This window comes from Pygocentrus nattereri, chromosome 1, assembly GCF_015220715.1.
Source record: "Pygocentrus nattereri isolate fPygNat1 chromosome 1, fPygNat1.pri, whole genome shotgun sequence".
Lineage (NCBI taxonomy): Eukaryota > Metazoa > Chordata > Actinopteri > Characiformes > Serrasalmidae > Pygocentrus > Pygocentrus nattereri.
This window is the reverse complement of record NC_051211.1, coordinates 19,504,631-19,519,018: the sequence shown is the minus strand read 5'-3', so window position 1 is coordinate 19,519,018 and position 14,388 is coordinate 19,504,631. Positions and strand designations below refer to the sequence as shown.

The following is a 14,388-nucleotide window of genomic DNA, read 5'->3' as shown; positions in this document are numbered from 1 at the left end:
CAATGATTATTCCCGACCAAGCATTCCATAACATTTGAGTTTATTTTGTTAGTAATTAGGTTTTTCCAGCTGTAATCTGCTCTACTATTGTCTTCAGTCTCTCTCAGTGTGGGGCACTCAGCTGTGGGGTTGACCTCTACATTCTTTATCTTGGCTAGCTGGTTTAGTGGGTGGTTTGGGTCTGTCTTGTTGCTGATGATGGCTTTATAGTGAAGGGAGTTTGGATCTGACCAGGTCAGGTGGTACCAGAATTTATAGCATCTTTTCTAAATGTCCAGAATGAACGGAAACCTGCCCAGCTCTGCTCTGCTGGCCAGATTGGAGACACCTCTGTTCACCTGCAGGACATCTTTGCAGAATTCAAGATTAAATACTTCTGTGGGTGTTTTGTCCCAAATTTCATAATTTTGTGTTCTTCCTAGTCCCCAGATTTCACTGTCATATAACATGACGGTTCAATTACTGATTTAAATCGTTTTAACCAGATTGGAACGGGGGACTGAATTTGGAAATTGATTTCTAATCTTATAGTAAGATCTGCTTACTTTTTCCATCAGTAATGTATCCACTGGTTTCAAATTTCCTGCTGAATTTAATATCACACCTAAATAAGAGCAGTTGGTTGTGTGTGATATTACGGCATCTTTAAAAGTAAACTGGTATTTCTTCTCCTGTAATCTGGCTTTATTTTGAAAAATCATTCATTTAATTTTGTCCATATTCACTGTAAAAGCCCAATCTTTAGAGTAAGTCTCCAGTATGGATAGGTCTCTCTCTCTCTCTCTCTCTCTCTCTCTCTCTCGCTCGCTCTCTCTGACTCTATCTCTGCCTGTCTCTCTTTCCATGTCTGTCTGTCTCTATCACTCTCTCTGTCTGTGTCTATCACTCTGTCTCTCTAACTATTTATTTCTCTGTCTCTATCTGTCTATTTGTCTCTCTCTGTTTCTCTCTGTCTGTCTCTCTATTGCCCTTTATCGCTCTCTTTCTCTATCTATCTGTTTGTCTGTCTCTCTGTTTCTCTGTCTATCTCTCTGTCTATCTTTGCCTGTCTTTCTCTGTCTATCTCTCTGTCCATCTCTCTTTGTCTGTCTCTCTGTCTATCTGTCTGTCTCTCTCTCTCTGTCTTTATCTCCCTCTCTGTCTCTATCTCTCTCGATCTGTCTCTGTCTGTCTATCTGTCTCTCTCTCTGTCTCTCTATCTATCTTTCTCTCTGGTTATCTCTCTATCTATCGATCTTCCTATCTGTCTCTCTGTCTCTATCTATCTTTATCTATCTTTGTCTATCTATCTCTCTCTGTCTCCGTATATCTCTCTGTCTATCTCTGCCTATCTTTCTCTGTCTTTCTCTCTGGTTATCTCTCTTTGTCTGTCTGTCTCTCTGTCTCTATCTATCTCTCTCTCTCTGTCTCTATCTATCTCTCTCGATCTATCTTTGTCTATCTATCTATCTCTCTCTGTCTCTCCGTATATCTCTCTGTCTATCTCTGCCTATCTTTCTCTGTCTATCTCTCTGTCTGTCTCTCTCTCTCTGTCTCTATCTATCTCTCTGTCTCTATCTCTCTCGATCTGTCTCTGTCTATCTATCTATCTCTCTCTGTCTCTCTATCTTTCTCCCCAGTTATCTCTCTATCTATCTATCTATCTATCTATCTATCTATCTATCTATCTATCTATCTATCTATCTATCTCCCTATCTGTCTCTCTGTATATCTCTCTGTCTATCTCTATCTGTCTGTCTCTCTCTCTCTCTGTCTTTATCTATCTCTCTCGATCTGTCTCTGTCTATCTATCTATCTCTCTCTGTCTCTCTATCTTTCTCCCCGGTTATCTCTCTATCTATCTATCTCCCTATCTGTCTCTCTGTATATCTCTCTGTCTATCTCTATCGGTCTGTCTCTCTCTCTCTGTCTTTATCTATCTCTCTCGATCTGTCTCTGTCTACCTATCTCCCTTTCTGTCTCTCCATATATCTCTCTGTCTATCTCTGTGTGTCTCTCTCTCTGTCTCTATCTATCTCTCTCTCTGTCTCTATATATCTCTCGCAATCTGTCTCTGTCTATCTATCTATCTCTCTCTGTCTCTTTATCTATCTTTCTCTCTGGTTATCTCTCTATCTATCTATCTCTGGCTATCTCTCTATCTCCCTGTCTGTCTCTCTGTATATCTCTCTGTCTATCTCTATCTGTCTGTCTCTCTCTCTGTCTCTAACTCTCTCAATCTATCTTTGTCTATCTTTCTCTCTGGCTATCTCTATCTCCCTATCTGTCTCTCTGTCTATCTCTCACTCTCTCTGCCTGTCTCTCTTTCTGTGTCTGTCTCTCTCTATCACTCGCTGACTCTCTTTCTATCTCTCTGTCTCTCTCACTCTGTCTGTCTCTATCTCTATCTGTCTCTCTATCTCTCTGTTTGTCTCTCTGTCTCTCTCTATCTCTCCGTCTCTCTCTATCTCTCTATTTGTTTCTATTTCTCTATCTATCTCTGCCTGTCCCTCTGTCTCTCTCTCTGTCTGTCTCTGTCTCACTCTGTCTGTCTCTGTATCTCTCTCTATCTGTCTATTTCTCTGTCTATCTCTCTCTGCCTCTCTCTATCTGTCTGTCTCTATCTCTCTCTGGTTCTCTTGCTCTCTGCTTGTCTTTATCTGTCTGTCTGTTTCTCTCTCTCTCTCTCTCTCTCTCTCTCTCTCTCTCTCTCTCTCTCTCTCAGTTTATCAGTTCAACAGTGCTTCAATGGCATGAATGTAACAAAATACCTTGCCAAAAAAATAAAATGCCAAAGCAAACAACAAACACATGAACATAAATAAGGGAAAGATAATTTTATAGATACAATAGCACATTTGAGTGACTGTATTAAGTACAGTATTGTCAAAGTATTATAACAATACTATTATATGTATTATAACAATAATAATAACAACTCTAAAATAAAAAATGATAACTATAATTACAATTATTCTGATAGCACAAAATATATAAACTTTTTTATATCTGCCCTTTTCTGTGGCCAGACTATGGTAACTGAGCATGTACTTGGTCAAGATGTCTGTTTTTTTTTCCTTTGTCAGTCAGGAGACAATCTTTCATTTCATGTTCTGTTTTTATCTCCAGATGATATTCAAGTCTGTGTTGAGTTTTAATTTCATTTTTATAAAGTTTCCAATAATCACTCTTACTGTGTTTGATGAGCTGATTAATATTTAGTTGAGTGTAAAGGGTAAATCCGTGCTGTCATGATGCTGCTGTGTGTTATTGTTACAGGGTTAATAATCCACAGACCCAGCAAACAGAACAAACTCATTTCAGGGTTCAGTTCTTGGCTCTGAAGCAGTGTTTCTCTGAGATTTGTGTTCAAGTGCACAAAAATATAGGAAACTTTTTGCATGTTTACTGACAGAGGAAATTCCACCCTGCGTGCATTAGTTGGTCTTTTTCTTAACACTGGTAGGATCATATGACAAATTTCTGCAAGAAGGTTTTTTATTGGCTACTTGTCTCATCTAATGTAGCTGTGCTTATTGAGTGAACTCCATACCTCCATCCCATACAGTGTAATTGGCTGAATCACACTACTACAAATTGAAATGAAGTGTCAGTACTGTAAATCATCTTCCTAACTTCAGACAGTGCTCAGCCAGTTCCTTTACTGTATCTACTGCTAGTTATTGAAGTTATGAGTCTTTGGCTCCAGATGTCAGGAGTACAGCCTGAACACAGTATGAGGTTGAATAATTTAAACACTGTCCTCTGCAGCTCAGCTGTGCTGTTTTTAAGTGCTCCCAGAATTGTATTTTATAGAAACTTCAAAGATTTGATGAGTTTTATTTTTATAGCTTGCTTTATTGACTTACATAGATTTGGATTCAAAAGCAAACCACTTTTCTGTTTCTTTTCCTTTTTAATTTTGTACATTAAAAGGTTGAATGTAGCTACTTTTTGAAATATGCTCTCTCTCTCTCTCTCTCTCTCTCTCTCTCTCTCTCTCTCTCTCTCTCCTTCTCTCTCTCTCTCTCTCTCTCTCTCTCTCTCTCACTCTTTGACTCCATACCTGAGTGTGCAAGGTGCGCAGAGTGGATCAGAGAGAAGTTTCACTCCGGACTGTCCTGGCTGATTGTAGGTGAGATCCAGTTCTTTTAGTTTGGAGGGGTTTGATTTCAGAGCTGAAGCCAGAGAAGAACAGCCTTCCTCTGTTACTAAACAACCAGACAATCTGCAGAAAGGAGGACAAACAGGGAAATTATTTTTACAAGTTGCTTCGTCAAATATAAAATGTAAAGTATGACTACTATGGCTGTGAAATAATTAAAATAATTCACCAGGATTAATCACATTCTTTTGTGTAGTTAATTGTGATGTAGAACCACTAAGGTGCTCAAAAGATTATCATTCATAATGATTAATCACATTCTTTTTGCTTTTTGTCTTATTACTTCAAATTTGACCCTAAGGAAAGATTCATTTAATTTAACAGCAGGTTGTTAAAGATATACAAATACACAAAATTAGCTTTTATCAAAATGTTTTTATTACTGTCAACAATTCAATAATATTCATTTTAGTTCAATATTTTCATCACTGATGTGCACATTCCGCAGTGCACATTCCAACTCCTCTGTGATTGTAGCATCTTACATGTTTTGTCTAGTTTTCAAGGGTGTATATATATATATATATATATATATATATATATATATATATATATATAATTCCACTTTGCAAGGAGCATCACACAAGCGGAAACTCTGAGGGAATGATGAGGCAATTTTCTACATTTAAAGGCTATTTTAAAACTCCACTCAATCAATTTTTGTGCAGTAATCTCCCACTTTACCCTAGGGTAAATATTGTGTATTTATTTAGATTTGTATGTCATTTATTTGTGCTATTATGATTATTGAAAATGGCACTTACTTATTCACTCACTTCTACACTAGGTTACACTGCTGCTACTTTTCTTTAAAAAAAGGCTAAATCTTCTCTGCTTCACCTAAAAAGGGCATAAACTAAAATAATATAAATACTTTAACTTTAACTATAAAAATACTTTGTCCACAATTAATTTATTAAATTAAATTATTAAATTATTAACTTAGAGAAAATAGATAATAAAGCCACAGATAAAAGGAACCTGCCAACATGGTGACAGCTGTATATAAAATTCACACAGCTTTTCTTTACTAATATTAAATAGGATGCTGTGCTATCACAAATCACGACAAACTAGTGAGCCAGAAACCTAAGCAAATAGATTCATGGAGGAAATTATGACTATATTTGTCAAATGCACCTAAATGTGTATAATTGATTGCATGTTATTTCCCCATGTTTGAAAACCACTTCAGCAACATATTGTTCATCAACTGTTCAGAACAAATGTGCGCAGAGTGCCGTGAGCACCTGTACCTGCTGCTGTGAACCGATTTTATCAGGCAACTATTGAAAGAAACCACTATCATAGTGAAAGGAGGGTGTGCCTTAAGGTATGATCTATGATATAATTAGAAGAATAGGTTTGACTGATATTCTAAAATGAGCATAACTACATATGCTAAAAAATAATATTAAAATAAAATAAAAATATGAAAAATACAGATGCCAAAAATCTGGTGGGGCATGTACCCCTCCCCACAGCTCGAATGGGCATGGTGCCCCTGCACTTTGCTATTGCTCATGTTAACTTCTCTCCCACAGACGCTGTCTAGTGTAGTTTGGTGAATTACTGATATCGCTGCGTTACTGGAGTGTTTTGATGCATAAGTGGTGAGTTTGACTTGTAAATGATACTAAAGACATGATCTACTTTGGTCATAAACAAAATCATGGCATTGCAGTAGCTATCAGAAACACTGACACTGATAGAAACTGCATTACTACAACTGTGGAGTCATTCATAGTAACTGCGTGAAAAATACAAAAGTGCACAAGCAGCCTGGCTTCATGGTGGAATTATGAATAGTTCAAAATGTCAAACTAGGTAAATACACTAACATCCTAAAAACAACAATGGCATTATTTATCATGTTAATGCTTTTATTAATGTATTAGTTTTGACACCACTGATAGTTACATAAGTACATAATAGGTATGTAATTTACATATGATTTACATTCTGTATTGACAGGTTTAAGACAGGTTTAATTACTGCTGATGATTACTGATTTTTAAGGAAAAGTTAATAAAATTTTTGAAAGCACTGAGACGAAAAATGAAAGTGTGCATGAAACTACCAGTGTTTCCAAACGTGCATTCCTCATATTCATATATTTAAGCATGAAAGCTGCAACTCTTTTATAGATAGATTATAGAATGTTTGAGATCTTTTTGAGAACTTTATCAGAAAGGGCTCATTCTTAGGATTATGAAAATATTCATTATGTGCACAGATGTTGATTAATTGTAGGATAATAATAATAATAATAATAATAATAATAATAATAATAATAATAATAACTAGAAAAGTGCATTTCCTGAAACGTGCAGTGGTTGCACAGCAGTTACTATGGAAGTCTATAGGAGGAATGAGGGAATGAGTGTTTAATAAATATTGCATAAGCAGTATATATATATATATATATATATATATATATATATATATATATACATACACCTGATATTATGATGTCGCTATGGATGAATTATTAATTGGTCAGTACTAATTAAACAATCAATTAATTAATTGATTGATTCATTAATAAATATGTTATGGCAAGCCAAACAGGATATATTTAACAAACACGGACAAGAGCAGCTCTATGGTCAGAAACCTTTGAAGGGCTTGAGCATGGCTAACACAAATAGTTGCTGAATGAGCATTGATCTATATTTAATAAACATTGTTATATTATTAATGAACATTGATATATATGGATTGAAAATTAAAATGAACATAAATGAACAATTCCATTTTATAAAATAATCTTGATTTTTAATATTTACAGAGACTACACATCTACGATTGCATAATTTATCAGCAACCCTCAAATTCTATCCAAGGAATCATTGACTATACATACTGGCCACTTTATTCAAAACCTCTCCCTTTAAGCTCTGCCTGGTGTTTATTGATGGTCATTTGTTGACGGACAATTGTTGTTAGCCATTCTCAAGCCCTTCAGCAGTTTCTGACTACAGAACTGCTCTTGGCTGATTATATTTGAGTGATGCAACATTCTCAACCTAGCAGGCAGTGACAATGACATTTGAAAACCTCAGCATATCTGTGTTGTGTTTGTGGTCAGGACAACTTGCTGAAGTGCAGGCCGAGCATCAGAATGGGGAAGAAAGGGGATTTAAGTGACTTTGAACGTGGCGTGGTTGTTGGTGCCAGACGGGCTGGTCTGAGTATTTCAGAAACTGCTGATCTACTGGGATTTTCACGCACAACCATCTCTAGAGTTTACAGAGAACGGTCCGAAAAAGAGGAAATATCCAGTGAGCGGCAGTTGTGTGGACGAAAAGGCCTTGTTGATGTGAGAGGTCAGAGGAGAATGGGCAGACTGGTTCGAGATGATAGAAAGATGATAGAAAGGCAACAGGAACTCAAATAACCAACCAGAATCTCTTTCAACAAGGAGTTTCCAACACCTTGTTAAAAGTATGCCACAACAAATTAAGGCAGTTCTGAAGGCAAAAGGGGGTCCAACCTTTTACAAGCAAGGTGGACCTAATAAAGTGGCCGATGAGTTGTGTATGTATATACAGTGCCCTCCATAATTATTGGCACCCCTGGTTAAGATGTGTTCTTTAGCTTCTAATAAATTGAGGGTTTTTTTAAATAATATAGGACCACGATGGAAAAAAGAGCAAAATCCAACCTTTATCTCAAGTGCATTTATTCAGTAGGAAAAAAATCCCACATTAAGAAATAATTGTTTAACATCAAATAATGTGTGCCACAATTATTAGCACCCCTGATGTTAATACTTTGTACAACCCCCCTTTGCCAACAAAACAGCACCTAATCTTCTCCTATAATGTTTCACAAGATGGGAGAACACAGAAAGGTATCTTCGACCATTCCTCTTTGCACAATCTCTCTAAATCATCCAGCGACCTGGGTCCTCTCCTCTGCACTCTCCTCTTCAGCTCACCCCACAGGTTTTCAATGGGGTTAAGGTCTGGGGACTGAGATGGCCATGGGAGGAGCTTGATTCTGTGTGTGGTCAACCATTTCTGTGTAGATCTTGCCATATGTTTAGGGTCATTATCTTGCTGAAAGACCCAGTGACGACCCATCTTCAGCTTTCGGGCAGAAGCCACCAGATTTTGTTTTAAAATGTCCTGGTATTTCAAAGCATTCATGATGCCATGCACCCTAACAAGGTTCCCTGGGCCTTTGGAAGAAAAGCAGGCCCACAGCATCACTGATCCTCCCCCGTATTTCACAGTGGGCATGAGGTGCTTTTCTGCATACTCAGCTCTTGTGTTACGCCAGACCCACTTACAGCATTTGTTGCCAAAAAGCTCTATCTTTGTTTCATCTGACCAAAGCACACAGTCCCAGTTGAAGTCCCAGTACTGCTTAGCAAACTCCAAACGTTTACGTTTATGATTGTGAGTGAGAAAAGGTTTTTTCCGTGCATGCCTCCCAAACAGCTTGTTGGCGTGTAGATAGCGTCTGATGGTTGTTTTGGAGACTTCGTGACCCCAAGATGCTACCATTTGTTGCAGTTCCGTAACAGTGAGCTTTGGAGAACTTTTTATTTCTCTTATCATCCTCCTCACTGTGCGTGGTGGCAAAATAAACTTGCGTCCTCGTCCAGACTTGTTTACCACTGTTCCAGTTGTTTTAAACTTCTTAATAATTCCTCTGACAGTAGATACGGACAGGTGTAGGTGAGTGGCTATTTTCTTGTAGCCATTGCCTGACCTGTGAAGGTCAACACACATCTGCCTTACTTGAATGCTATGTTCCTTTGTCTTTCCCATGTTGAAGAGAAATGGCCTCTGTGTCACGTCATAATTATACCCCAGGGAAACAGGAAGTTGTGAATTGCTAATTAAATGTTCCTACATACTTTGATTAACTTCGTAAACTACTGTAGAAGTGACAGAAATTCTTTAATTACATTTATTTCCTAAGAATTGTTAGGGGTGCCAATAATTGTGGAACAGGTGATTTTATGAAGAAAAATTATTTCTTAGTCAGGGATTTTATTTTCCCCCTAAAACTCTACTTGAGTTAAAGGTTACATTTTTCTACAATTTTCAGTGTGACAGTATGTTTCCACAATAAAAACTGAATTTATTTTAAGGCTTTTGACACATCTTAACCAGGGGTGCCAATAATTATGGAGGGCACTGTATATATATATACATATATATATATATATATATATATATATATATATATATATATATATATATATACTTTCATACATATACACACATACACACACACATACATATATATTTTATTTATATATACATTGTATATATATATATATATATATATATATATATATATATATATTCCCATTTTAATAACTTAATAATGAATTTAACATAAGCATTTACCTGAGTATCTCCAGTTTACAGTGTGAACTCTTCAGTCCATCACAGAGCTTCTGTATGCCTGAATCCTTTAGGTCATTCACACTAAGGTCCAGTTCTCTCAGAGAAGAGTTTTCCAATTTTAAAGCTGCTGTCAGATTTTCACAAGATGCTTCCCCCAAATTACAAAGAGCTAATCTGGAAAGGGAGAAGAAAAATCATGCATTTTATCAGATACTTTCTTACTAAAATATTTACTTTAGGATTTTACCTGAATTCACTAAAAAAAATAGATTGATAATTGATTATTTATATCTGTGTATAGACGGCATCACTGACTCCCCTGTCTATTTTATTTTATTAGGGTGTTACATAAAGTGACAGAAGAAGAGAACTGAGTTCAGACATGTCTTTATTAACATCACAAATGTGTTGTGTCCCAATGAATGACAGAAAAGTAAATGTAGCAATAGGATGCACAAAAGTAAAGACTGGGCAAATTGAACACTGATATTGATGTTATCTTTAGTAGTGAAGGCTTCCATGTACTTTTCTGTTAAATATATGCTTCATTATTCTGATAAAGGAAACAAATAATTTGTATTTAATAGATGATATAAATTAAATAAACAAAAAGGTGGGTCTCTGACAGTCCTATACATAAATAAAATGTGTTTTACCATTTAATGAAGGAGTAATATAACTGAACTGTAATTGTTTTAGATCATGAATGACTTTGCAAAACGTTTACCTGAGTATCTCCAGTTTACAGTGTGAACTCTTGAGTCCGTCAGAAAGTACCTTCACACCTGAATTCTGCAGGTCATTGTGAGTGAGGTCCAGTTCTTTTAGGTGAGTGTTTTGTGTTTGTAAAGCTGGTGTGAGAAATTCACAGGACCTTTCAGTGAGATTACAGGCAACTAATCTGCAAAATAGGGAGAAAATACAGTACAGAATTTAATTTAATCAAGTCAAACAGAGACTGTAATATTGTTAAAATCTAATTTATTTGTTATATATTGTTAAATATTATTTGTTAGTTTTTACTTTAATCTGTATGGTTCAATTTTTGCATTTAATGATGAGATTTAAATGTGGAAGCTTCACGGTTCATCTTTAGGGAAGTGCTTCCCTTTGTTAGAGCTGAGTTTCTCTGGAACTTTACAGTAAAGACTTATGAAAATGTAATTTTCAGTTCTGAGGCTTACAGAGCAGAACGTCCTCTGGTGATTGCAGAAGCATAGGTTTTATACAGTTCTAGCAAGAGCACTGTGATTAGGTATGACATGAATCACAAGACCATCTAGATCATTCAACAGTGAATGTGGACTGACTGTAGACAAAAAGTTGTTCTGTGAGGACAGAGACTTCCAAATGGTTGATAAAACTATTACAATTATAATAAAGTAGTTCCTGATGTCCTGTATAAACATCATGTATCTAAATGAAATAAAGCAAAACATCTGATTAATTATAGTCTGATAATACAGAACCTACCAACTGCAGCAGATCTTTTTTGTCCCACTCCCTCTCTGAATACAAACCTGCTTGTGTGTATTTGAATTATAAATGAGATGCTCAGGTACTGCTGTACCTTAAAGGTCCTGCTGAAGAGTATTGTTGTAAATTCTGGACACGTTTTGTTGATTTTTTAATTAAAAAGAAGTAAAAAACATCTTATTTTGTACGCCTTCTGGTGTTGCAGAAACAGAATCTGTCTAGAATCTGTAACTGTAATTCTTCAGAATATTAGATTAGAATTAGTAGATTCCTCTGACAAATTTGAGTATGTACAATAAATAGGTGCTTAAAAAACTGTCAATTCAATATAAAGTTCTTACACAATGTTGTATGATGACTTTGGTAGAAGTAGTTTTAGGGTTTCACTGTTATTGAAACATTTCACAATATTTTTGTTTTTATATAGCTTTATTTACCTGTTAAGAAAAATGATTGTATTAATTTAAATGACTTTATATTAAGAGTTGCCTCACAGATCTTTTTTAAAAGGCATGCATTCCCATGTGAAATACTGTGGTTACAACAAGTGGTCAGACAGTGGCACTGGACTGAAGTGGACATCACACAAGAAAAAAAGTGGTCACGTTCAGGCTCTGAATCGGCGATAGCTGAGATGGGGCTCTTTTTTTGCAAACTACGCCACATGCACCGTGGATCAGAGCAGGGTGCAAATCCACAGATACATTCTCCTCAGTATTGGAACTGCAAGGCCAGCTCTTTTGTTTTATCTGTAGACTGAAGACATTTGAGTTTAAGAACAAAAGATGAATATGAGACGATAAATCAGACTTTCACATTTTATTTCCTGATATTTATATCCAGATGTGTTAAACATCTTAAAACATGGCACCTTTGATGTAAATTAAATGACACTTAATACTTGGTTGACTATCACTTGTGCACAGTAAGTGCATAAAATTGAATTGGCTGACAGAATGTTTCTGTAAAATCCTGAATTCATTCTCCTGCTACTATCATGAGTTACATCATCAATAAAGATAAATGAGCCCATTCCAGAAGCAGGTATGCTTGACCAATGAACTTGACCAAGGAACCAATACATTTTAGATCATGAGCCGATTTTTCCTCTCTCCATACTTTGGCCTTTCTATCCCTTTGGCAGAGGTTTATCTCAGCCTCATCAGTCCATAAAACTCACAAACATAAAACTTTTGTGGCATATCTCTGTATTATTCCAACTCTGCTTATTCTAATCTGACTGTCTGATTCTTTCTGCTGATAATGGTCTGTATCTAGTGGTATGACCTGCATATTTCTGCTCTCAAAGGCTTCTTCTAACTGTATATTGTGAAATCTTCATCTCTGCAATGTGGAGGTTGTTGATGATGTCAACTGTTTTTCTTGGGATTTTCTTCACAGCCTCACAATGTTTGTCATCAACTGTTGTTATTTTCCTTGGCCAGCCTGCTGAATACCTGGCTGTTGGTACATCTATTTCTTTTTCAGGACATTCTTAATTGTTGTATAGGCTATGACCAATGCTTATGTAACAGCTCTGAACAATTTTCTCTCTTTTCTCAGCTTCAAATTGGCCAGGTCTGACAGACAGCTCTCTGGTCCTCATGTTTATTTATGGTTCCTAAGAACAACAGCACTCTCCGCAGGTGAATCACAGGACTCAAACCAAGATTAGACATTCAGAGCTATTAACTATTTAAACAATCTATCTAACCGAGCACACCTGGGCAACAAGAAAAACCTGTGAGTCACATGTTTCAGTATTTTTGCTCACTTGAAAAATGGGAGGGTTCAAACAAAAGATGGCAAGTTGTGTAACACATGTAAATGTACTAATCAAGAAATAAAAGCTTACATTCTGATTTATTGTCTCATTTTCATAGTTTGATCTTAAACCCAAATTTCTTCAGTGTATAGAAAAAACAAAAGAGCTGGCTATGCTGTAACAATACTTCAGAGAAGACTGAACTCTCTGAGCTCTCAAAACCTGTGCATGAAATTTCTGTATTATCTCCTCACTGTGCCTGTGTAATTCAGCTCTGAATACGGCCCTCTGTTTGTAATTTAGCCCATTCCTGAGAGACATTTAATGGTGTAAGTTTTCTCAGAGAGACATACTTACTCTACAGAGACAGAAAGAGAGCAGAGTTATGGTTCCAATTCAAATCAATTCCTTGATTACAGTAAAGGGGCTGGAACAGCATAAGACGGCTCAGTCAGCATGAATGTCATCTCTCCAACTAAGGAATACATTCATAGAACACTTACCTGAGAACCTCCAGTTTACAGTGTGAACTCTTCAGTCCACTAGAGAGCTGATTCACGCCTGGATCCCCCAAATTATTTTTACTGAGGTCCAGTTCTTTCAGAATGGACTTCTCTGATTCTAAAACTGACCTCAGTGTATAACAGGATTGATTACAAAGTTTACACAAAGCAAGTCTGCAAAAGGAGAATAATCGCAATAAATATTACTAAACACCCAAAAGAAGATTTAAGTACATTTAATTTATGCACATTTTCACATGTTTCTAATGTGTCAGTATAATATTCCAAAATTAAGTCAAATAAACACTAATACTAGCCTGAGTATCTCCAGTTTACAGTGTGAACTCTTCAGTCCATCTGAGAGCTTCTCCAGCCCTGAGTCCTCCAGGTCATTATAACTGAGGTCTAGTTCTCTCAGGGAGGAGTTTTCTGATTGCAGAGCTGCATTAACAGTTATGATGGACAGTTCAGAGAGATTACAGCAAGCAAATCTACAAAAAGGGAAGAAAGAAATCAATTAAAACATTCCAAAACATTTGCTCCTGAAAAATGAAAATATGGAAAAAAAATGCAATCCATTCCCTTTTTCCAACTCCATGTACAGCTAATTCACAGTCACACAGTCATTATAACAGATAATGTCTGATTTTGAAGCATTTGTAAAAAAAAAAAAAAAGTTCAGCTTTTATATCAGCACATATCTTATTCCTTGTAAATCAGGGTTATGTGGGAATGTGAATATTTTAGAATTTGAATTTGAATTTAGAAGAAAAATACATTTTGAAAATAATCTTCTTTCGGCTGCTCCCTTTAGGGGTCGCCACAGCGAATCATCTGCCTCCATCTTGCCCTATCCATTGCCTCCTCTACTTTCACACAACCATCTCCATGTCCACCATCACTACATCCATAAACCTTCTCTGAGGTCTACCTCTTCTCCTTCTACCCGGCAGCTCCATCTCCAACATTCTTTGCCCAATATATCCACTATTCCTCCTCAACACATGTCCAAACCATCTCAACCTGGCCTCTCTGGCTTTATCTCCAAACTGCTCCACCTTCACTGTCCCTCTGATCTGCTCATTTCTAATCTTGTCCATCCTTGTCACTCCCAACGAAAATCTCAGCATC

At 36.5% G+C, this 14,388-nt stretch overlaps 1 protein-coding gene across 3 annotated transcripts in view; it reads right to left on the bottom strand.

The window, feature by feature from the left end:
• Positions 1-14,388, bottom strand: part of LOC108412962 (ribonuclease inhibitor-like) — a 35,462-nt gene that overhangs the window by 1,748 nt on the left and 19,326 nt on the right. For 2 of the 3 annotated variants that reach the window (XM_037540422.1, XM_037540423.1), the window contains exons 7-11: positions 13,575-13,748; positions 13,258-13,431; positions 10,241-10,414; positions 9,514-9,687; positions 4,046-4,207 (exon numbers count right to left, since the gene is read on the bottom strand). In XM_037540422.1, the coding sequence (XP_037396319.1) occupies positions 4,046-4,207; positions 9,514-9,687; positions 10,241-10,414; positions 13,258-13,431; positions 13,575-13,748 (858 nt within the window). The remainder of the gene's footprint in view (positions 1-4,045; positions 4,208-9,513; positions 9,688-10,240; positions 10,415-13,257; positions 13,432-13,574; positions 13,749-14,388) is intronic. The other variant, XM_017685217.1, reaches the window with a different exon arrangement.